General features: G+C 37.4%; 1 protein-coding gene across 1 annotated transcript; it reads right to left on the bottom strand.

The window, feature by feature from the left end:
- Positions 1 to 582: 582 nt before the first annotated feature.
- Positions 583 to 25146, bottom strand: med19b (mediator complex subunit 19b). Its single transcript, XM_028812246.2, has 6 exons — positions 24858 to 25146; positions 19333 to 19455; positions 16640 to 16773; positions 16245 to 16341; positions 13581 to 13676; positions 583 to 848 (listed from the first exon to the last, which is right to left on the bottom strand). Exons 1-6 carry the CDS (start codon positions 25024 to 25026, stop codon positions 796 to 798), a joined length of 672 nt encoding a protein of 223 aa, XP_028668079.2. The 5' UTR covers positions 25027 to 25146; the 3' UTR covers positions 583 to 795.

Raw genomic sequence — 25146 nt, 5'->3', positions numbered from 1 at the left:
TTTTGTATATTACCTTTAAAGCTTATTGGCAGCACCAAGAGAGAAAAGAGATGTTCATATGAAAATCTCAGATGTAAGTAATATAAACCTTATACAGTCATTCAAAAATACAAGCTAGGACAGACTGACTGCTTTTGAATTCCAAGTCTATACTCAAAAACTGCAGAACACTGAAAATAACAACCTTCAAATAGTGTTTGAAATTCTATGTCACACTGGTGAGCTTTTCCCAGCTGCAGGGAGACTGTTCAGCCTTCATCTCCACAAATGTGTATGAAAATTTTGAAACAATAAAAAAAAAACAAAAAAAAAAAAACAAAAGGTACAACTGTATATTAATCTTGGAATGAGGCCTCTGCAAGCAGTTTTCAGAGTCTCCCACCTTCATCAGTTTGTGAGGAACCTTAAAAGCCACCTTTTGGTTCAGGGTTGCTTCTGTCTCGTGTCTCTTGGTTCCTGGCTAGTCTGGTCCTAGTTCCATACTTTTTTTTTTTTTTAGGACTATGCTTTAAACACTATTATATTATATATATATATATATATATATATATATATATATATATATATATATATATAACTAAAAAAAAATTATAGCACACATCTAAAAGCCCATTGTTGCTCATGTCTGGGGAAAAAAAAAGATCTAGATCTCAGCAAGGCCTACCCACCTTACTCACTTAGGGGAAGAGAAGGGAAAAATTAAAAAAAATAAAAAGTAAGACTGGATTTCTTTAAATGTTATTATTAATTTTTTTTTTTTTTTTTGCTTTCAGTCAACTTCATCGAAGGTTGGTGCTACTGTTTGGCTGTGAGTTGTTGATGCCTGGGTGATCTGGACTGTGCCGGTTCTGTAAGAGATAATAGGGCCAAGATTAAAATCTCTAATGACCTTTATGAAAAGTTCCTCTTTCAAACATTTTTTCATGCCACATAATTTGCTAATTCAAACATGACAAGAAGATAAACACAAGTTGTTTTTTTATGCTCTAATCATGCATCTAAAGAACACAAAACAATGTAAAAAGAATGATGACCATTTTTTTTCCTATTGACAAGTTCAGAGCATGACACATACGTACAGCTACAAAGATAAAAGGCAAAACTCCATAATTAAAACACAAAACATACAAATTAGTTACATATGCACAAACATTTGTTTTATATATAGTCAATTATCATAATCCAAAGGATACAGAAAGCATGGATACTGAAACACTTATCTTAACCGGAAAAATGGAGTTAGGTTCCAGTGGTACATCAGCTTAGGGTGAGGACTGGAGAAGTGAGAAGAAGAGCTGGGCAGATGTGTCAGCTGCTTTCACCCTTTCAGGTTCAGTACTAATCCTTCAATAGGTTGGAAACCTTGTTATGACTTTCACTTCTTCTATAGTCAAGTTTTCTCATCTTCTAGATGCTCTGCCATAGGCTGAGAATGACTGTAGCAGGGCCGATCTGAGAACATCACTATACTATCCAATTATAAGTGGTGACGGGCGGGGTGAACAAAGGGCAAAGGTTTAATCAGTGAAAGCTTATGACCCACACTTACTGGGAATTTCTCATTTGTGGGGAACAATTGTAAGCCCCGGGTTTCCCTCATGAATGGGGTTCAACTACTTACCTATGTGCATTTGCATCAAGTAGACACACATTGATATATTCAGTGTAGCATGCGTGCATCACCAGACATCTAAGTGCATTACAGACCAGTTACTGCTCTAGAGGCAATTTCATGTATTGCTCATGTGAGAGAGAGAGAGAGAGAGAGAGAGAGAGAGATAGAGAGACGCACACATTGATACAGCACATTGCCACACCCATCACATTACAAACCCACTCAGGCTCCCAGATTAGGACCCAAATGCAGTCATGCAATGGGTGACACCTCAGCATCACACTAGTTCAGATGGAATGGAACAGTGGGAGGTTTTGTTATGGTGGCTGGAGTGCCAATTCTGCCTATCAGAATTTTTTCTTCTGCTGCACATGGCTACTAATACAACCTCCTGATGTCCATTTCCACCCCATCCTACGGCCTGCAGTGAGAACTTTATCCATGAATAGGGTGGTTAGACTGCAGTCACAAAACGGGACACGGGGAGATAAGCGAATCCAGGGGAAGAGAGAGAGGCAGAGAGCAAGGAAGGACTGAATGCTCAGGTGGGAGTATGGAGAGTGGGTGTGGGGGTGTATGTGACTGGAGCAGTAGAGAGATATCGAGAGATAGAGAGAGAGAGAGAGAGAGGAGAGAGAGACACACACACACACACAATATAGACATATATATAACATACACACATATATATATTATATAATATATATAAATATATATATATACACACATATCTATATATGATATATATATATATACACACATATCTATATATATATATATATATATATATATATATATATATGTGTAAGGTTTCTAAACTACAAAGATCGTTCCGAAGCGTGATTGCCGCGTCTGTGGAAGACAGCCTATCAGTTGCTGGGGCAACCGCAGACTCCCAGCGCTGTAGTGGCTCTCAGCAAAAACAAATCCAAGACGATTGCATTCGCGCTATAAGTGCCTGTCGTTGATGGGTGATACAAGAAACAAATGCAGGAACAATATTACTTGGCACGACCCTGCCAGATTACTTTGTCTGTGTATAGGTGAGTGGTAGATCCCGCTACAATAAATAACCATGTTGTTCCTGTTTCAAGCAGAATAAAGCTGGTTTTGCTAACGTATTGAGACTCAGCCTCATGTTTTGGGGTCCAAGACAGGGACTCACACGTCACCCATCTATCTATCCATCCATCCATCCACCTATGTACCTCATGCACAAATCAACAACTCCAGACCTAAAAGAAATCTTTACACTGACATAATTTGCAGGTTTATATTTTCATATTTTTTTCATGAATTCAAACCAATCCTTTTTACAGATAATGATATAAAAAACCTTAAGGAGATGAAATAAATCCCCCATGATCCAACTAGCCAACCATGTGCAAAAACTCAATAACATAATAAAATGCACCTCTAATTAAGAAGTCTGGTTTAAAACTAAATGTTTTGCATGTACTCAAAGACACCACTAAAATGAAGGTTAAGGGTATTCAAGTTGGAAAAAGCACCTTTTACCAAAAAGACAAATCAGAATCTGGAACAAAGTAGTCAATCCCACAACTGAAAAGAAAACCTTGCCAGATTTTACTGGGACAACAGCAACTAACCAAGCTAATAAGAGCGGTCTTCTCTTTGAAATTTAAAAAGCAAGGGAACCACCTCTTTCAACCTTCGCAAGTATATCCAGTTTTTAATACCTGGAAAAGTTTTGGGATTAAAATGCTCAGAGATCTTTATATAGACAACATATTTACATCTTTTGAACAATTACGTTCAAAATTTAACCTCCCAGCTACACATTTCTTTTACTATCTTCAAATTAGAAATTTTGTTAAACAGAAATTGCCCGATTTCCCCCACCTTGCACCCTCCACAATGCTGGAAAAAATACTGCTCAATTCCGAGGAAACAAACACTATTTCCGCAATATATAAAATCTTATTAGAGTCCCTACCTTTCAAAGATCCAAGAGGACATTGGGAAGAAGATCTCTTAATCAATATATCAGAAAAGGAGTGGAAGGTAGCAAAGCAGAGAATTCACTCGAGTTCTATATGCGCAAAGCATAGAATTATTCAACTAAAAATTATATATCGAGCTCATCTGTCTCGCTTAAAACTGTCCAAAATGTTTCCAGGCCAGGATCCAACCTGCGAGCGCTGCAACCAAGCTCCTGCCTCACTGGGTCACATGTTCTGGGCCTGCACCAAACTAACATCATTTTGGACAAAATTTTTTAAGTGCCTCTCAGACAGCCTTAGTATCACAATCCCTCCTAACCCATAACAGCTGTGTTTGGTGTCCTTCCAGATGGACTTGAATTGGAGAAGGACAAGCAAACGGTGATTGCATTCACTACACTCTTGGCACGCAGACTTATTTTGTTAAATTGGAAGAATCCTAATTCTCCTCTTATAAGTCAGTGGGAAACTGATGTTTTATATTATTTGAAATTGGAAAAAATCAAATTTTCAGTTAGAGGATCTGTACAAAATTTTTTCAAAACTTGGCAGGATTTAATCAATATTATTTTAGAATAAGAGAATTAACTATTATTGCATTTAACTCCCTTCTCCATCTCTTATTTATATAGATATTTACTTCTCCCCTTCTTTTGTCTAATGTTGCCTTATTAAAAAGCTTAAAGCAATTTTCCTTTAGCTAAGCTCTCCTTCTCAGGGGTGGGGTTTGATTTGTCTTCAAATTTGTTGGGTTATAAATTGATCTGTTTGTATGGAATGATTACAATGAAAAATAATAAAAAAAAAATATTAAAAAAAAAAAAAAGAAAAAAAAGAAATTTAAAAAGCATTATGCACAAAGCCTGCCAATTTTCTAGCCAGTTTTATCCAACCTCCAACTTTAGCTCTGGTTCCATCTCAGAGACTTATGTAAAATGATTAGATCTTAAGATTCCACTTGAGTCCCATACACAGCTGTCACCTGCCTGGTATCTCAGTTAACTTTCCCTACATGCCAGGCCAGGCATGTTATCTAGCCACCAGGTACTCGCCAGCAAACATCACTCACATGCCTTTCTTCGGGAGCTAGTCCCAGTACCACCTTTCCATACAAGGTTAGATTATATTATTGGGAAACATCATGGAAGCTCAGGTTTGTATTTCTCTTTATCTGACTTCTCTACTTAAACCAATTAGTCAAGTGTACCCTAAGAGCAGATCATGGATCTCAACAACATCTCTGTATTATAATAAAAAAATCCTGAGACGAAACTTTTAAGCCCGGGACGAGACGTGACGTGACTTTGTCAGAGATGCGATAACAGACTTTGTGCCAAGAGATTTAACCATGCCCAAGCAAACAAAGTAGAATGTCGTAAAGAATTCAGAAATGTTGGCGTGATACACATGCGGAGCAGGTTAGAGATAATGAAAGTACTAAAATTTGAAAATCTTCAAAAAAATGATAGTAAAGATCGCATTTGCACAAACAAACGGAAATTGTTACTCTGTGAAAAGAGATCGAATATATTGTTTACATTTAAACTTTAGGTTGGAGACTTGTAGATCGTCTAATTCATGTGGGCATCAGGGAAAAGTAGTGTTTCTTCACAATGAAGAGACATATCCGCAAAAATTAGAAGATTTGTTGTCTGGTGAAAGTGAAATCCACATACGCAAGCAGCAGAGACGCAAAGTGGCTGGCACATGATGCAGGCCGGGGGAGTCGGCAAGCAAAGCAAGCAGGGGGCTAAGCCCCCAAGTATCTTTAAAGTTTATCAACAACCATGCACGATGGTCATACCGTATAATATAAACAAATACAAACATTCTTGTAAAATTCATGCTGTTACTTAAATTCACCATTTTACTGCAAAATACATAAATTATAGCTTGCAGTAATCCATTTTTGAGCGTCAATGCCATTCTAAGTAACTATTTCTTTGTTTTTATTTTATTTTTCATCTCAGTACTAATGCTTACTGATTTTATTTAACTAAAAAACAAGACCTGACATGCTGGTCTGATGCAACATTTTTTTGCATGCCAACATTTGCTGAGAATGCATTAAAATTGGCTTCTAGGCATATTAATGCGACATCCTTACCACCTGTTCAGATGCAATAGTGAAGTGATGCGTCTGTATGTTACATATACATTATACAGATGGGAGGTAAGGTAAGGAGTAGAACAACAGGAACAGACATGTGTCATGACTTGATGTTTATTACTCAGCAGGCACAGGATGACTGCAATGCAGAACTGGCAAGTGTTTACAAGTCCCCCTAACAAAAGGGTGGCAGCACACTGCTCCTGTAGAAAACTTACTGGGCCCTACTACCTATTGTGAAGGACAAATTAGCCTTTTGATAGCAAATGGAAAATAAAAACTGCCAGGAATACTTGGGTTGGTCTGATGCAGTTCTGGAAAGACAGTACCAATACTTCTTGAGCGCATTTCTAGCCTGAAGGGTTGGATAATTCTATTCTCATCTGAAAGTAGGGTAGATATCAACGTGCAAAAGGACAGACGGATAGGAACTAAAGATGGGAGTCTTTGGTGTAGTACATTCGGTATTTAAGTGTTATGCTATCAGAGTAAACAGGAAAGATGATCGCTCTCTGGATTGGTCCAAAACGTCTGCAGAATATTTCTGTCAGTTGTATTTGCCACTTTTACCTAATCCTTCATATGCTCTACCATTCTTATTTATATTAAACCAACACAATCTTCTTTTCTTTTTTTTGGTCTATTGGGTATTGCTCTGGATTAGGTATGCTTTCCTTTTTAAATACTGAGTGGTCCAGCTGTTATTCAGATTGTTTTATGTCCCCATTTAGCAATGTCACTTATTTTTGGTAATTCCCTTTATGCTGACTTTTGCTATTTTTAAAAGGCTCTCAAAGGTACTATAATTTACACAATTGTTGCTTATTTTAAGCTCACAGCAATGTCACATAGAATAATTTTTGCTCTAGAGAAACACTCCCTATGTGGCATTAAGTCAGTCAGGATCTGAAGCACATTACAGAGAATAAACGTATACATAAATGCATTTGGATAATGCTTTTAGCCGTGACTAAACATTTTAAGGTGACAATGTATAAAGGGTTTATTATGTAATTTAGTTTTAAGTAATTATTTACCTTGTGGGCAACAACTTCTCTTTTTAAATAAATATGATATTCCTTTCAGGTTTGTTATTTTGCAAACTCCAGACCTAACCAGACAACTTTATGCAAAACAAACATACAGCACAACCTTGTAATTTTTGAATTTTTAATTAATGGATTTGTTTTAAATGAACCCTCAACAAATTAAATGCCAAAAATAATGTATAGTTTTGGAATGTTGGTGATTGGCCAAAATTTGAGCCTGTAAGTGGCCCTGGTCTCTACATTGAATTTCTTCCACTTTATGTAGCATTCATTGACTTAATTTGACCAATGTGGTCTGCTTTTTCTCAATCTAAAATGGAATGATGCTGCTGATGTACATACAATAAATAAATTCTTTAAAGCATAATTAATAGTTGCCAAAAAGGACACAGCTCTTAATTACACCTAGTATTTAATAGATTGAAAATATCATAACTCTCAAGTGTGCATTTAATGGAATCTTCACTATTAAACTAAAACAGAAATAAAACATTTTTCTAAAAATCAGCAGAGGCTTATCAACCATCTCTTTCTCTCAACATTGTTTTTGAACGAGCTTCTGGTAAACATCTCCATAAAGAAAACTATTGTTCCTGCTTCTATGTGATGAACTCAATTAATTATTACATATTGCACATGTATCATAGTCTGTTTGGCATGCTTTTAATTACTTGCCAGAGTCCAAGAAACCTGAACACTCCTGAATTACAATTTTATAGCAAGACATATTAATATGCTGTGTCTCCTAGAGCCAGGCAATAAAAAGTGCTTTTCACTCCTTCTGTACCATTTTTTCATTCTACTTTATTATTTTCCTGCCATTTTAAACTGAATGTCAGTCAAGATGCAAGACTAATTATGACTGAAATGTAGTAGGAGAAGAGAAAAGCACTATGCCTGTGTATTTAATTTACGTTTTTTTTTGTGTCTCACACTGCCTTTTATTTCTCCCAGGTGTAAAATCTTATAAAGCAACCTCTAATTCTATCATTTGACATTAGATGTGGACACATTTTTGAACAATGTTACTAATAAGCAAAATCCTTCCTTCTAGTTGCACCAACCGATGCTTGGTTAGGAAAAGGTGGTGTATTGCTTTGTTGATAAAGAAAGGCGGCACTGTAATGTTTTACAGAGATGTGTTATTGTAGCATCTATGGAACTGTGCAGACAAAATTACTTACCATTTTCAAGTCTTTTGTCTACATGCTATGTATACTGTATATGTTACTCTTTGGTTTAAGGATTTTTCTGAGTTGCACTGTAAACAAATGAGACTTCCTAATCACAGTTAACCAAATAATAGCCACTAAAAGTCTGTCTAGTCAAAACAGATATGCTGCTTCAAGCCAACTGTTCTTACGTCCTTGGTTTACAGGCTCTGTGCTGCTGTGTCAGAGAGAAGACAGGATGTTTTGTAGACAGGACTTTTTTCTTCTTCTTGCTTTTATCAACAGTGTGAGGATACCTCAGGAGAAAATACTTCTAGATGATGGTCAACAGTTGTGGCCAAAACCTTTGAGAATGACACAAGTATTGGTTTTCACAGTTTTCAAGTCTGCTGCTTCAATGTTTGTAGATCTTTTTGTCAGATGTTTCTATGCTATACGGAAGTATAATTACAAGTATTTCATAAGTTTCAAAGGCTGTTATTGACAATGACATTAAGTTTATACAAAGAGTCAATACTTGCAGTGTTGACCTTTCTTTCTTTTTCACCACCTCTGCAGTTCGTCCTGGCATGCTGTCAATCAACTTCTGGGCCAAAACATTGTCCAAGAGCATCTTCTCCCAACCATCCAAGAACAGTTTGGTGTCACACAATGCCTTTTCCAGCATGATGGACCACTATGCCTTAAGGCAAAAGTGATAACTAAGTGGATCTGGGAACAAAACATCAAAATTTTGGGTCCATAGCCAGGAAACTCCCCAGACTTTAATCCCATTGAGAACTTGTGGTCAATCCTCAAAAGGCAGGTAGACAACCAAAAACCCACAAAGTTCGACAAAGAGTCATTGATTATGCAAGAATATGCTGCCATCAGTCAGAATTTGGCCCAGAAATTAACTGTCAGCCTGCCAGGGCAAATTGCAGGGGTCTTGAAAAAGAAAGAAGGACCATCACTGCAAATATTGACACTTTGCATAAACTTAATGTAATTGTCAATAAACGCCTTTGAAACTTATGAAATGCTTGTAATTATACTTCAGTATACCATAGAAACATCCGACACAAAGATCTAAAAATACTGAAGCAGCAAACTTTGTGAAAACCAATACTTGTGTCATTCTCAAAATGTTTGGCCACGACTTTTGGAACATTAACACTTGTAATTCTGAATATTTCAACATCATCACGAACGTTCACTGAAAAAAACATTAGTTAAATGTGTGTAAATTACAGAACGTTAATTCTATAAATATGTGTCTAACAATAAAACTGTTGTAAATAAAAACAGGAAGAAAATCTGAGCTTGTACACATGAACATGATGTAAATGATTTGTCTTACAGTTAAGTATAAAAGAAAGTTTTAATTTGATGATCTAATTGATATATTCTTATATATTTAACAGCTGCAATTGAAATTTTTAAAATATATTCACCATTTAAACCAAAGTTACTTTATCTAGTAAAACAGTCACTAACATTTATACTTTACACCTGGTTATATTTAAAACTAGGGGGCTCCACCCCCTGCTTGCTTTGCTCGCCAACCCCCGGGTTTGGTCCTGTGGAAATACAATTTAAAGTGTGTTTGTTACATATGCATTATGTTCACTTTTTATTTTAAAACTTCAGTAAAAACAATATTTGCAATGAACTTTTCTTCAAGATCGCATTGAATTTTGATTCCTTGTTTGGTCTCACAGCGTGATAATGCAACGTATAACTGGCTGTGAGTGAATATCGTTTCTTTGTCTCTTAAAAATTAACCGACTTTTTCAAATGTTTGTCCATGTGATTTGTTAATTTTCATTGCAAAAGCTATTCTCACAGGAAACTGTAAATGTTTTAATACAAATGGCATATCAATGACTCATTTTTGCCCGAACATCGTTTCAAGTTCATTCAATAAAAATAAGACTTTCTGATAAAACAAACAATCTACTTACGAAAGTGGGTATATCCAGAGCCGATGTAGCCGGTGGCATTGTTCTCAAGAAGCTGCGGATTTCTGGCCATTATGGATTGCATGTCATTGTAAGAAATAAATCTGGCCGACCGATAGTTCTGGATATTGCCATTGCATCATGATATAACTGTTGCAATGCTCTTGGACTAGCGTGATATGATGATGGTAATATTACTGCTTTACCTATTTTGAATTTGTCTGAACAATTGATATTTAAATTGTGAACGTGATCAATGAGACCGTTCTAAGTTTAGCTTGATTCAATTTAATAAAGAAGTGACGATTAGCTGAGACTTTTATATACGCATTAATAATGTAATGTTGCGATAGACGTTGACATGATAGAAGTGGGTTAAATACATGGGAACGAATCGCTAATTTTAACCCAAAATATTGTGTTTGTGTTATTCGTTTTTCTGAATGTGTTTGTTTCATATTGTATGACCATCCTGTTACGCCATCTGGGAAAAGCAAAGGAAAGAGTAAAGGGTTGGCATGTGGCGATGTATTAGACATAAATGACGAATCATGCTTTGCCTTTGGATATACACTAACATCTACTCTGTCTTTGATATCTCCATCTTTCGAAATTATTATCGCTGACAATTTGTCACGTGTGGGTTTATTATAAATGCGACTGTGATCTTTCGGATTCATATAGAAATCCAAGAAACTTTCTTTGTGTTTTGCTGATCAATTTTGTGTTTTTAAATGTGATACTTTTGGACGTATGGATTTGTATCCATTATTGGCTGTAGAATTTCTATTACGTCGGATCGTTTAACTCTTTCGATTCTATGTTGCATCGCTTCCCTGTGATCATAAAGATACACACCTGTCCAAATTGTATTTTTTTCTAAATTAAACTTGTCGTAGCTTTAATTGTTGCGGAAACACAAGATTCTCATAGTGTATGGCCCATTATTGTGTAAATCAACATTTTGTGCATTGAATGATGCTAACGCGAAAAGATTATTGTAGACGCGTATATTCTGCCTGTAGTGTTTGTGGATTTCACTTTCACCAAACAACAAATTTTTTAATTCTCGTGGATACGCCTCTTCATTGGAAGCAGCAGTACTTTTCCCTGATGACAACATGTATTAGACGATCTACAAGTCTCCGACTGAAACTTCAAAGCCTCACAGTATCTACATACTTCCGACATATATTCTCGTGGATACACCTCTTCATTGGGAAGCAGCAGTACTTTTCCCTGATGACAACACGAATTAGACGATCTACAAGTCTCCGACTGAAACTTCAAAGCCCTCACAGTATCTACATACTTCCGACATATCACCAATGTCCATATAATCGATCCCTTTTTGCTGTTTCATTATTTCACTCCTAGCAATAATTTCCATTTGTTTGCGCGATTGCGATTTGTACTCTCGTTTTTTTTGATACTCTCGAATTTTAGTACTGTCATATTTTTGAACTTGCTCTGCGTGTGTATCTGGCTAAGGTTTTTTGTGAGCCTTTCGAATTCCATTGCTTTCATAATCTGTAACCGGCTCCTGCATGTGTATGGCGCCAACGTTTTTGAACGTCTTTATGAAGTTCTACTGTGTCTTTTACTCTTAGTCTTTTATTTCTGACCCCAGTTTTTGACCTGCAAGGTTTTCAATTCCACATGTTCCGGGCTGATTATTACTTTCCTTTGCCTAAGTCACCGTCTCACGGGAACATGCTTCCAATGGATGTCAATATGATGTGACTTGACTGTGTCACGGGAAGTGAAAGCATCTCTGCCTCTCTGAAATGTCTCTCTTCAGAAGATCACGTATTGTCGCAAGATTTTCTTTTATAATAGAGAAATGTAAAACATTCAAAAACTTCATGCCATCACCACCTTCACAAAACAAAAGCCAAGAACTAGATAATAAATGTGCTCACCCCTATGTCTGACATCCAACGGTGTACTGCCAAGCACTGTATGAAGGGTTAATAGATGCTGTGAGTTCAGCTGCAGACTCTGCCCTCTTTTTTGCATTCTGTTTTTGTAAAATGCAAGACCTCAGACAATAAAGCTTGTCATCTGTTTGTGAGACTCTTTAGTGGTCAGCTCTACTGCACACACAAAGTCTGCCAAGTGACTACAGACAAAACCAAACCTGTTTGATTTCATTGTAGCAATCAGCTTCATACGCACACTTGGTCAACTGTCTCTGACTTGCTAAGATTATGTAAATGAAGGCTAAGACTGAAAGAAAAATTTAAGCCAAGTTATTATTAGATAGCTATGATGTATCTGCTTCACAGTTACCTTCATGGTTTTCTATCTGCAAAGAAAAGATGCACTCCAATGGCCTTGAGGTAACAGTGAAACAAATAGCATGTGGTCCTTCTTAGATGGAAACTGGGTTCAGGGAATCTTTTAACTGTAGCATACATCTTTAGTTCCTTACTGCTTTTTCCTTCATACTATAACTAGCAGTCCCCCACAGCTTCACCCGCGTAGTAGTGAAACAGGACAAACTTTAAAAATCAATAAACAAACAGGTATTGCTAGCTAAGCGGAGGTAAGGTAAGCTCCAAAACGCAGAGGTACACCGACTCCAACATAGGCTGGTACATGAGCGAGGAGGGCCCTGCCCGGTTCCCCACTCCTCACATCACGCTTCCCTCTCCCCTCATCCCGCAACCTCTGTTTCTGACTACCGTAAAAATATCGCTCCTGCAAGCGAACTATGATTCTCACGATGAGAGAAGTTCCAAAATCAACCAGAATGTTAAGACAAAAAGTAGTTCTCTCGTTTGCTAGCTAAGCAGAGGTAAGATACGCCCCGAGGCTGGCACGCGAGTCAGGAGTGCCCTGCCCTTTTCCCTTTAGCCCACTGTGTCTCTCTTGGATTCACCTAAAATAAATCAGTACCACAAGTGAACTATGATACTACGATACCATGATACGTTTTGACTCCTGTGCATGATGCTGCCAGCATAGGAACTGGCCCCATGCTGAACTGAAGTAAGCAGGTTTGAGAATTTTATGTTAAAGCTTGATTAAGAGTTTAATCTGTATGCCCTCTTTTACTTTTATAAATTAATGATCTGCAAGCTATGTCAGGCAGATTCTTCCAAATCTCTATATATAATACGCTACCGTGGCTGTTTGTTTGTCTTTCCAGGATTTTAAATCACCTGTAGCTCACAAAACCATTTGACCTATTGAGCTAAACTTTAGTACACAAATACTACGTGACGTCTACTATCCACTTTCGGGGTGATGACTGACCTCCAAGGTTATTCCTCTTTTTATTTTATTATATAAACTCTTGGCAGCGGCCATGCGGCACATGTGTACGGGCGCCGTTCTCATCCCTACCACCTTCGCCGTCACTTCCCCTACCTCTACATATCTTAAATCATTCTTGAGGCAGATTGAAGGCTTAAGTGCCAGCTTCAGTGAAAAATTAAAGAAAATGTACTAAGAAATAGCAACACAAACACTGACTTAATCAGTTTTAACGTGAAAAGATGCCGACGAAAGAAGAGAAGAAGTGGGCCGCTAGGATGGAGAAAAGTAGAGCTGCTCAGGAAGCAGCAAGCGCATCAACCTCTGAGCAAACGAATGCTAAACATACAGAGAAAGAGGATGAAATCTAGGAATGCTCAAGTCAAGTGTATTCACTGCACATAATCATGCAGTGTGCCGTTTCTGGTTTATAATAATTACTGCATTAGATTGAAAAAAATGCTCAAACCTTTTTTTTCTTTTTCTCTTTTTTTTTTCTTTTTCCTCTCTGGGTCATCATCTTTTTTCTTTTTCTTCTTTTTGTGGTCTGAATCAGATGGTGTTTCTGGAAAATAAAATTAAAACAGTAATACTGATGACTCAAGTATTCTCATAAACACCAAGGCTATTATAAATATTAAGACTCCCCTGTCCTCCAAACTCTGGATTGTCAAAAGTCACATAAAATCTATCAGCTATACAGTATATCCGATGAATATATATAACCTAATCAAGGACTTTGTTAAATGGTGCGACACAAACCACCTACAACTGAACACCAGAATAACCAAGGAGCTGGTGGTGGATTTTAGGAGGCCCAGGCCCCTAATGGACCCCGTGATCATCAGAGGTGACTGTGTGCAGACAGTGCAGACGTATAAATACCTGGGAGTGCAACTGGATGATAAACTGGACTGGACTGCTAATACTGACGCTCTGTGCAAGAGAGGACAGAGCCAGCTATACTTCCTTAGAAGGCTGGCGTCCTTCAACATCTGCAATAAGATGCTGCAGATGTTCTATCAGACGGTTGTGGCGAGTACTCTCTTCTACGTGGTGGTGTGCTGGGGAGGAAGCATAAAGAAGAGGGACGCCTCAAGCCTGGACAAACTGGTGAGGAAGGCAGGCTCTTTTGTAGGCACAGAGCTGGACAGTTTGACATCTGTGGCAGAGCAACAGGCGCTGAGCAGGCTCCTGTCAATCATGGAGAATCCACTGCATCCACTGAACAGGATCATCTCGAGACAGAGGAGCAGCTTCAGTGACAGACTGCTGTCACCGTCCTGCTCCACTGACAGACTGAGGAGATCGTTCCTCCTCCACAATATGCGACTCTTCAATTCCACCCGGGGAGGTAAACGGTAACATTATACAAAGTTACTGTCTATTATACCTGCCTCGCACACTCCATCTTGCATTTTTTAACATTTTTATCATTATTTAATTAATATTGTTGTTATCAGTATGCTGCTGCTGGAGTATGTGAATTTCCCCTTGGGGATTAATAAAGTATCTACCTATCTAACAAAAAGTACGTGCTCCTCTGTGCTTTGGAAGCATGAGGTTTACACAAATGACAAATTAATCACAAATAACACAAAGGTGATAGTCATTTGACGGGCATAATTAAACATAATTAGGTACTATTTGTGAGTCCTTTCTATTTCTCTAGATATAAAAAGCCCAATTTGTAAGGACCATAGTCTTTGACAATCACTGCAAAAAAATGAAGACAATGGAATAATCTGCAGATGTGAAAAACAAAGACATTGAAATGCACAAGGAAGGAAATGGCTACAAAAATATCGAAGAGTTTGAATGTTCCATTAAGCAATGTTGAATCCATCATCAAAAAGTGAAATTTTAACACAGCACCCAGACTCTTACTAGAGCAAACTGTCCCTCAAAACTAAACATCAGAGTAACACCTTTGACTGGTTCACACTTAGAAGTCTGCAATGCTCTTAGGGTGAAACTGGAGTGAAGGTGCAGGGATCCACAATTTCAAGAGCTCTCCATAAAACAGGCCTCTAATGGGAGGACAGCAAAAAGAAGCAAATCCTTAACTAGGTCCACATAAAAGCATGTATGGCATTTGCTACAAAGCATAAGAAAGACCCAGTTAAGATGTGGGAGAAGGTTTTATGGTCAGATGAGATCAAAATACAACTTTTTTTTTGTGTGTTGTGTAAAACTAACACTGCTCGTGCATCAAGAAACACCAAACCTACGGTCAAATATGGTGGTGGCAGCATCATGCTATGGGGATGCTGTTCATGTGCCGGGACTAGGGATCTTGTCAGAGTTGAAGGGACAATGGATGGACATAAATACTGCACAATAATAGGTGAACTTGTTCCAGCCTGCTGTGAACCCACAGCTTGGGACAAAATTCATCTTTCAACATGAAAATGACCCTAAGCATAATGTCAAAGAAACACTGGAAAGGCTCAAAAACAGAAAGGTGAATGTTTTGGAATGGCCAAGTCAAAGCCCTGATCTTAACCATATTGACAATCTGTGACACGATTTGAAAACTGCTGTCCAGAGGTGCCATACCCCCAATGTAGAGGATCTCGATCAATACTGACAAGAAGAATGGGGAAGAGTCACTCCTAAACAATGTGCAAAACCGGTACAGACTTACTCCAAAATAATTAAAACTGTTATTGCAGCAAAAGGGTTCTCGACACAGTATTCATGTGTAGGGCTTAAATACTTAGTCAAACAAGAACTTTTGAGTTTTTCTACTTCAGTTAAATATCTACAGAAAATGGTTTACTTTGACTTTGAAAATGAACTCTTTTATGCTGTAACAATACAAAGTAAACATAAAGAATGGATAAATGTGTACAATTTTTTTGTCATGTAGAAAATTATGATGACTTTCAAGGGAATTGAATACTTTTGCACACCATGTAAATCCAACACAAGCGCATCAATCCATTTTCAGCCTTTACCCTGTGTTGGCAGCATTGGGTTCAAATTTGGGACCACCTCCAGACAAGCTGCCATTCGATCATAGGACACAGTCACCGACACGGTGCCTATTTAGAATCATCAATAAGCCACCCAACACTGTAATCATTATCAGTAAACAAGCATTTTACTATTCCAAACAATAAGGCCTCACCTGGTGGCACAGGATCCTGTGGACGGTTGTGCTTCTGCTTGTGCTTGGTCTTCTTTTTTGGAGGCTGTATGTGCATCAGGCGATACTGTTCTGGAAGCTTAAAACAAAAAAGGCAGGACAAGTCAGCATAAACAAACATAATTCATGTCAGATGGAAAATGGAATGAAGAGAGGCAATTTACACCATTCTCCAAGTCAAACAGAAATCCAGTCTCTTTCTAAGGCCAGAAACGGCACCAACATACAGCATTTGACTTAAAGACTGATTTCACATATATTACATGCATTCCTTAAAAAGAAGTTTCAGTGAAGTTATTAAATATGCAAATGGTCTTGCAAAAAACAAACTGAATCGCATATATATATTTTTTTTAATGTTTCACTTTTTTTCTTACCGGTCCTGCATGAAGTCTGAAACCCGTCAATAAGGTCCCGGTCAGTGGGTTAAAGGTGTTCCCACAGATTGGGTGTTTCTCAATTAAAGATCTCAAAGAGCTGTTGTCCTGTGAGCCAGGCATGTCAATCATACCTAAACAGAAAAGGTCAGAAAGAAATTACAAACAAAACACTAAAATGTGTTTTTAAACAAAGAAAATATTTTATTGTGCATTAACTCCAAGCAGTTGACATATTCTACATGGACTATTCAGGCTGTGCATTCTCTGGTTTGTCACTTAAAAGTATATCATAAAGAATATAAACTAAATGAGAGCAGCACAATGAAGTCCTATGTACCTTTGAAACTGGCTTGTGGTAAATATCAAGTATGCACACACCACTCTCCCTATGCTAAAACTGCGACAGAATGACAAGCAGCAGTGGAACTCAACCCTGCAGAACAACTTCCTCAAGTTACTACAGGGTGTACAGAGATCTCTGAAAGTTTAATTCCACAAAAAAAGGACAAAACAGAGACATCTGCTGCTTCTTCTTCTTCCGACTGCTCCCGTTAGGGGTTGCCACCTGTCCATCCTGTTCCATATCTTCCTGTCCTTTACATCTCACTCTGTCACACCCATCACCTGCATGTCCTTTCTCACTACATCCATAAACCTTCTCTTAGGCCTTCCTCTTTTCCTCTTACCTGGCAGCTTTGTTCTTAGCGTCCTTTTCCCAATATACCCAGCATCTCTCCTCTGCACATGTCCAAACCATACCAAACCAACAGCAATCTCACCTCTCTGACTTTGTCTCCCAACCGTCCAACTAGACATCTGCTAGTAAGTGTTAATTTAAGCGGTACAGTGTAAAATACAGTCATATGAAAAAGTTTGGGAACCCCTCTCAGCCTGCATAATAATTTACTCCACTTTCAACAAAAAAAGATAACAGTGGTATGTCTTTCATTTCCTAGGAACATCTGAGTACTGGGGTGTTTTCCGAACAAAGATTTTTAGTGAAGCAGTATTTAGTTGTATGAAATTAAATCAAATATGTAAAACTGGCTGTGCAAAAATGTAGGTACCCTTGTAATTTTGCTGATTTGAATGCCTGTCACTGCTCAATGTTGATTACTTGCGACACCAAATTGGTTCGATTAACTCGTTAAGCCTTGAACTTCATAGACAGATGTGTCCAATCATGCGAAAAGGTAATTAAGGTGGCCCATTGCAAGTTGTGCTTCCCTTTGACTCTCCTCTGAAGAGTGACAGCATGGGATCCTCAAAGCAACTCTCCAAAGATCTGAAAACAAAGACTGTTCAGTATCATGGTTTAGGGGAAAGCTACAAAAAGCTATCTCAGGTTTAAACTGTCAGTTTCAACTGTAAGGAATGTAATTAGGAAATGGAAGGCCACAGGCACAGTTGCTGTTAAACCCAGCAGGTCTGGCAGGCCAAGAAAAATACAGGAGCGGCATATGCGCAGGATTGTGAGAATGGTTACAGACAACCCACAGATCACCTCCAAAGACCTGCAAGAACATCTTGCTGCAGATGGTGTATCTGTACATCGTTGTACAATTCAGCGCAATTTGCACAAAGAACATCTGTATGGCAGGGTGATGAGAAAGAAGCCCTCTCTGCACTCACGCCACAAACAGAGTCGCTTGTTGTATGCAAATGCTCATTTAGACAAGCCAGATTCATTTTGGAACAAAGTGCTTTGGACTGATGAGACAAAAATTGAGTTACTTGGTCATAACAAAAAGCACTTTGCATGGCGGAAGAAGAACACCGCATTCCAAGAAAAACACCTGCTACCTACTGTCAAATTTAGTGGAGGATCCATCATGCTGTGGGGCTGTGTGGCTAGTTCAGGAACTGGGGCCCTTGTTAAAGTCGAGGGTCGAATGAATTCAACCCAAAATCAACATATTGGATATTCCAACAAGACAATGACCCAAAACACAGTTCAAAATCTACAAAGGCATTCATGCAGAGGGAGAAGTACAATGTTCTGGAATGGCCGTCACAGTCCCGACTTGAATATCATCGAAAATCTATGGGATGATTTGAAGCAGGCTGTCCATGCTTGGCAGCCATCAAATTTAACTGGAGTGATTTTGTATGGAAGAATATTCAAAAATACTGCCATCCAGAATCCAGACACTCATCTAAGGCTATAGGAGGACAGCGTCTAGAGGCTGTTAGATTGGCAAAAGGAGGCTCAACTAAGTATTGATGTCATATCTCTGTTAGGGTGCCCAAATTTATGCACCTGTCTAATTCTGTTAATCCAATAAACGTAATGTCACTGCTGAAATACTACTGTTTCCATAAGGCATGTCATATATTAAAAGGACGTTGCTACTTTGAAAGCTCAGCCAATGAGAAACAAAAATCCAAAGAATTAAGAGGGGTTCCCAAACTTTTTCATATGACTGTACAGTTTATTTTCCTCTTGTACTTTCATAGCTTTATCTATGATCAGTCTTGTGTCTGGGTGCAAAAACTCTGCACATTTCCCTTTTGTAGTCCTAAAATTCTACTGATTTACTGATTTTTTTTTTTTTTTTTTTAACATAACAGTTGGAATAATGTAAGCAGAAATTGTTCCTGTGAAAACAGTAGCAGCTTTACACTTTACAACAAGGTATATTCTAAACAAGAGTATACAATGCAAAGTAAGAGATAACATACATACTGACCTGGCAACTCTGGTAAGAAGTTGCTGAGTTTCTCTTTCACTTTCTTACCACAGAACTTGTTGTAGGCATGCTCTAAGTTATAATATGTAATCAGGTTCGTATTTCCAGTCAATTCATTTCCAGCTGAAGACAAAAAAAAAAACCATCACTAAATATTGCCTTCCCACACAACTTCCCTTTAAGTGTCAAACTTACCTTCCACCAAATAATAAAGGATAAAACTCGACATTTATGATATTTTTATTATCTCAATATTTTAACGTACATGCATAAAATAGCAAAATATTTAACAGAAACAAAATAGAAAAATTAGTATTTAACCTGACAAAGGAGATATTTATAATTCTCTAGAATATTATAGGTGTGTTTCCTTTCAGTGCCACGTGATTTCACTGCATTATGCTGTGTCTAGACCGTCTTCACCAGAAGCTTAAGTTATGATTATAACTAGTGAAACCCAATAGACCTATAGGCCTAAAATAAAATACAAATAAAAACCAACTTAAAGATCATTATCTGCAGATACTTCTTGTGTTCTCTAAATTGTACATCTTTCATTTCGTCTAGACGTTGTAATGTATTTTGTCATCTAGAGCAAACCTGACTCTGCTATTTAGGCAAAACGTTCTTTTGTTTTCACCATTAGAAATAAATATAGGTTGATATTGATGACATTACTGATGCAACTTTGTTAAGTAGTGGTCTTCAAAGAAAAACTGGCCTAAGGCTGTAAAAATGCTTTCACGTTGCTGAAAGTTTGGAAGTTTTGACTATCTGTGAATCTTAATTGTTGGTGTGGTTTTCCGTCTCTCACTCTCATTCTTGCATTCTGAATTCTGGACATTGTCTTTTATGTTTATTAGCCATCAACCTGCCTGGTGCTCAAATTATTTTTGTTTGTCTACATGTTTCAGCGCTTTGTCTTCTTATAATTTCTTGTTCTTGTCCATTATTGTTTTCTGCACTTTTCCTAGTGATTGATGGTCATTGTAAAATAAAATTTTACAGCAAAGTGTATACATTTGAACTGAAAAGGATAATCAGTAGGAATATGATATTTGAGTGTATATTATCATTATTAGATGTTTACAATCTTCATTCGTTTACGCTTTTCACTTACAGTATTTATTTTTATGTTTTTCTTCAGTTGTGTTTCCACTTTAAAGTCCCCACATGTGAATGTTTATGCACAGCAGTGCCTGAAGTGGATATACAGTACATACAGTATCTCACTAAAGTGAGTACACCCCTCACATTTTTGTAAATATTTTATTATATCTTTTCATGGGACAACACCAAAGATATGACACTTTGATTCAATGTAAAGTAGTCGGTGTACAGCTTGTATAACAGTGTAAATTTGCTGTCCCCTCGAAATAACTGAACACACAGCCATTAATGTCTACACCACTGGCAACAAAAATGAGTACACCCCTAAGTGAAAAATGTACTACTACTTGTATGTTTGTGCTTAACATGCTTTTGTATGCTTCATTACTTTTAATATTTTTGCTTTTTTGCTCACAGTTTATCCGCAAAGTATGGAGTCCTTATGACTTGTGCACTCATGCTTCTTCACAAAACTGAATTTGTTCCCCACCAAGTGCATGGAAAATAATGTGATCAAAGAGATAAGTGGAACCGGGACACTTTGCACGCCTATAATGCAGATATGAAATCCATACAGAATCACTTAAGATTACTTGAACACATACGTTACTTTAGTCCTCCACATCCTTCCCCCTTCTCCAGCCCTCTGCTCTGCTGTGTGCTCTGTGAAGCCGGTGTCCATCTATGTTTTATATAAGTTGAGACACAGTGAATCATTTCTTGTTTCACACAAGGAGTAACTGAATGTACTAAATTTTGAACACTGAAGATACGAAACTTTGATACAATGTAGTCAGTGTACAGCTTGTATAACAGTGTTAATTTACTGTCCCCTCAAAATAACTCAACACACAGCCATTAATGTCTAAACCTCTGGCAACAAAAGTGAGATACTGTAAGTACCAGTAGGTCAAAGGAGCAGAACAGAAGACCAAGATGAGAAGAGGTACACATCTTAGAGTGAAGGTGATCAACAGCAAAAAACAGTGCTTGCCAACAATTAAGCTTCCTTCAGATTCATCAAACTTTCTCTTTCCACTTTAGAATGTGGTCCCGTCTCTTATTTTTTCCAGTCTAAGACACCGCCCCGTCATTAGTCATCCATCCACCCTATTCGTTGGAGGTGCTTTTTGCGTAGGTTGTCAACCACTTCTTCTGCATGTGTATAAAGCATGCTCTCTAGTGCAGTGCTGGCCTTGTGAGTTAGAATAATATTAAAAAATAGTGACAGAAATTATTCACCAAAAACAGGTTTGCTAATTTTCTTTTTTCTATGGCATCGTCTTATTTCAATCAAATCCATTAAGACAATTTTGAGTTTTTAGGGTATTTAATGTTTCTATTAGTGATGCTCCAATTGATTGTCTGCTGATCTAAATCTGCCAGTTTTCACTACAGAAGACCCTATTGCTGATCGGTAAATTCACCGATGACAAAAACATTTTTTCAGTATCTTCTTTTTTAATAGCAATTTAGTTGTAGTGTTCCTTTACACAAGTTACTATTTGAGATTTTGTATGTCTCTTTTTTTGCAACAAACTTCCTGTAAACAGAGAGAAGCCAAGAGGATTTTACCATAGAGAGAGGAGATTGGAATATAACCATTTACATTAAAAAGAAAGTGGAGTAATAAACCAAGAGAAAAGAAACTAGAGGAGCTGTCCTCTGCAATTCTAAAAACAACAAGATAAGCTACTTTAATGAATTCAGACCTTTTTTGAGTGAGCTTGTGTTTAGCACAGCAGCTCACAATTTCAATTTGAAAACGATAATGAACAATTGGAAATTGCTGCTTAGTAAACAATAGTCTTGCTAGCTTAAATGCAAAATGTGTCCATTTTTCTTGTAAACTTCTTAAGGATGTCAGCCTTTATCCTTTTGATAAACAACTGATGAACATTTGATAGCTTTGTGTTTTTTTCAATGGTTTGCATTGCGTTTATTATTTTTGTCATACAGTGTAAGCGTTGATTAAAAAAACAAGTACTGCATAATTAACATCGTAATCCATATTTATAATTACACCTCTGGGATTTGGAATGTATAGCTGGTACACTACAAAAAAAAACAAAAAAACAGAACTATAGTAAATGTGTATTTTAACAGCAAAAAGCTGTAGTGCAATTAATTATTAAAAAATGATTAAAACCCATAAGCGTGTATTTACAGTTAAGCAGTGATTTAACTGTAAAAATCCATTAATTGAATCAATGTGTGAGAATATATATATTTGTTAGACAAATGGTGGAAACTATTTTTTTTAAATGAAGCTTTGTTTTAGGTAAGTAAATTACACAAGATATTAAACAATATGACAGCTCTTAATTATGAGAAGTATAATTTTCTTTTATGGATTTTAGGGTAATTTTATTTCTTTTAACATTTATATGACTAATTAATAATGTGCGTACAGAATTTCACCGTTAATTAAAAATGAACAAGCAACATCTGCAAGTCTATAGTTTAATTAAGAAAACATCAAAGTTAATACTTTAATATAGAACTTAAGACTTCTACATGACGCAAGAGCTTTTAGCACAAAAGTTTTTTAAAGGGTTAAAGAAAATAATTGGAATCAATATCAGAATTGGCCACTTCAGTAACATGAAATTGGTAATTGGTATGGGCCCTAAAAAACCTGACTGGAGCATCCCTATCATATCCCCTATCCTTATTATAGATAGACAGACTGATAAATAGATAAGATAGATATGAAAGGCACTATATCAGAGATAGATAGATAGATAGATAGATAGATAGATAGATAGATAGATAGATATGCAAATTCTCATTTGGTAAATAAGAATCTGACACTTAAAATCTCACATTCTCAAGAGTTTCTTAGAACAGGGGTAGGCAACGTCGGTCCTGGAGTGCCACAGTATGTGCAGGTTTTTGTTCCAACCCAGTTCCTTAACGAGAACTCAATTATTGCTGATGAAGCACATATTGCTTAAGTGACATTTTGATGCTTCCTTTTAGTGGTCTCGCTTGTTAAGGTTCTCCAACCTTAATTGCTTATTTCAATCTTAAACTGCTGCATTCAGTGTTTTAATTGCTCCTTATTAGCAATAAGATGTAAAAGACAAAGCAGCCAGCAGTTCTCCAGCTAGCTTTTTTCCAATTACATCTGTGTGTGTTCATCATGCACGGTTTGATTTAATAAAACACTTAATAGAAAAATGTGACAGACTGAAAATGATCTGTTTTAGGCTTCAAATCATTTGGATGATATCCTTGGAAAGGAAAAAAATCTACGATATAAAAGCCTTACATTGCACAGACTAACAAGCCATAAAATTAAATAAGGTCTGAGATTGGCAATGATTGGTTTCTAATTAAGCAATTGGGTTGAATGAAAACCTGTAGCCACTGCGGCTCACCAGGACCGACATTGCTACCCCTGTTTTACATCTTATTGCTAATAAGGAGCAATTAAAACACTGAATGCAGCAGTTTAAGATTGAAATAAGCAATTAAGGTTGGAGAACCTTAACAAGCGAGACCACTAAAAGGAAGCATCAAAATGTCACTTAAGCAATATGTGCTTCATCAGCAATAATTGAGTTCTCGTTAAGGAACTGGGTTGGAACAAAAACCTGCACATACTGTGGCACTCCAGGACCGACGTTGCCTACCCCTGTCTTAGAACATCCAAACATCATACAGGATAGAAGTGTGAAACTATGAGCTAACTGCAACTCACAAAGAGTGAATTACAGAAGAGCAGAAAAACTACCTAGGCATTCAGTAATGCCAAATCGGGATATTACTAACACGAGCTTTTAAGTACACTATCTTGAATATCTAACCAGTAGCACAAATCAATCACTGGGTTTTTGGTAGAAATCAATTACAATACGGTTGTAGCTGTGAGGTAAGGTTTCAGTGTTCCTTCATTAATCGATGCTGAAAATTAATACTAGGCTTCACAGTGTCTCCTTAAATTTTACCTAATTCGATATGCATTTACCTATATTTACAAGTCACGCGAGCCGAATACATATTGATTGACAAAAAAATAACGTAAAGTGTATATTTTGCGCTTAGAAAGTACTCTGAAGACTGAACGAACAAATTAACACCTTAACATCTCCGATTTGTTTTAACTCTGCAGTCAAACTAATCACAAAGAGGCAAAATTTGGAATCGTGTTAAAGTCACAATAGTTACACCCAAATCCATACAACACATTTTACACCCAAATCCATACAACACATTCCAGTTGCGCTTCTGACACAAGCGACGCACAAGCAGTCACTAGCGCTATCGGCAACGCATAGGAAAAAGAACTCCGGCACCCCTTTCGTGTCTTGCCAAATAGTACAAAAGACGTACAAAATAAAGAAAGCACGTGCTGTAGTCTACCCCAAATACTCCCCAGATCTCTTTCCCCATGTGCTTCACCCCATTACCTGGAAGTTCCCTCAGCAGGTAGAAAGGCTCATTGATCACCCCTTGTTTACGAACCCCATCTTCCCCGACCTGCTGTTGGCTCACGGGCTGCGTCGCTTTTCCTGGGCCAAAACCAGGAGGGCCGGACGGATCTGTCTGCCCGAAGAGCGACGAGAAATTGTCCATCATTTTTAAATACAAAAGTACAAAAATATTTCCTTATTGGAAAACGTTTGGATGAGAAGAAAGCGCTCGCATCACCATGAACCGTGAGTCGCCATTACTACGCTACTAGGGAGGAGCTGCGCC

This window comes from Erpetoichthys calabaricus, chromosome 10, assembly GCF_900747795.2.
Source record: "Erpetoichthys calabaricus chromosome 10, fErpCal1.3, whole genome shotgun sequence".
NCBI lineage: Eukaryota > Metazoa > Chordata > Cladistia > Polypteriformes > Polypteridae > Erpetoichthys > Erpetoichthys calabaricus.
The sequence above is the reverse complement of the archived record's forward strand: the minus strand, read 5'-3'. Positions and strand labels throughout refer to the sequence as shown.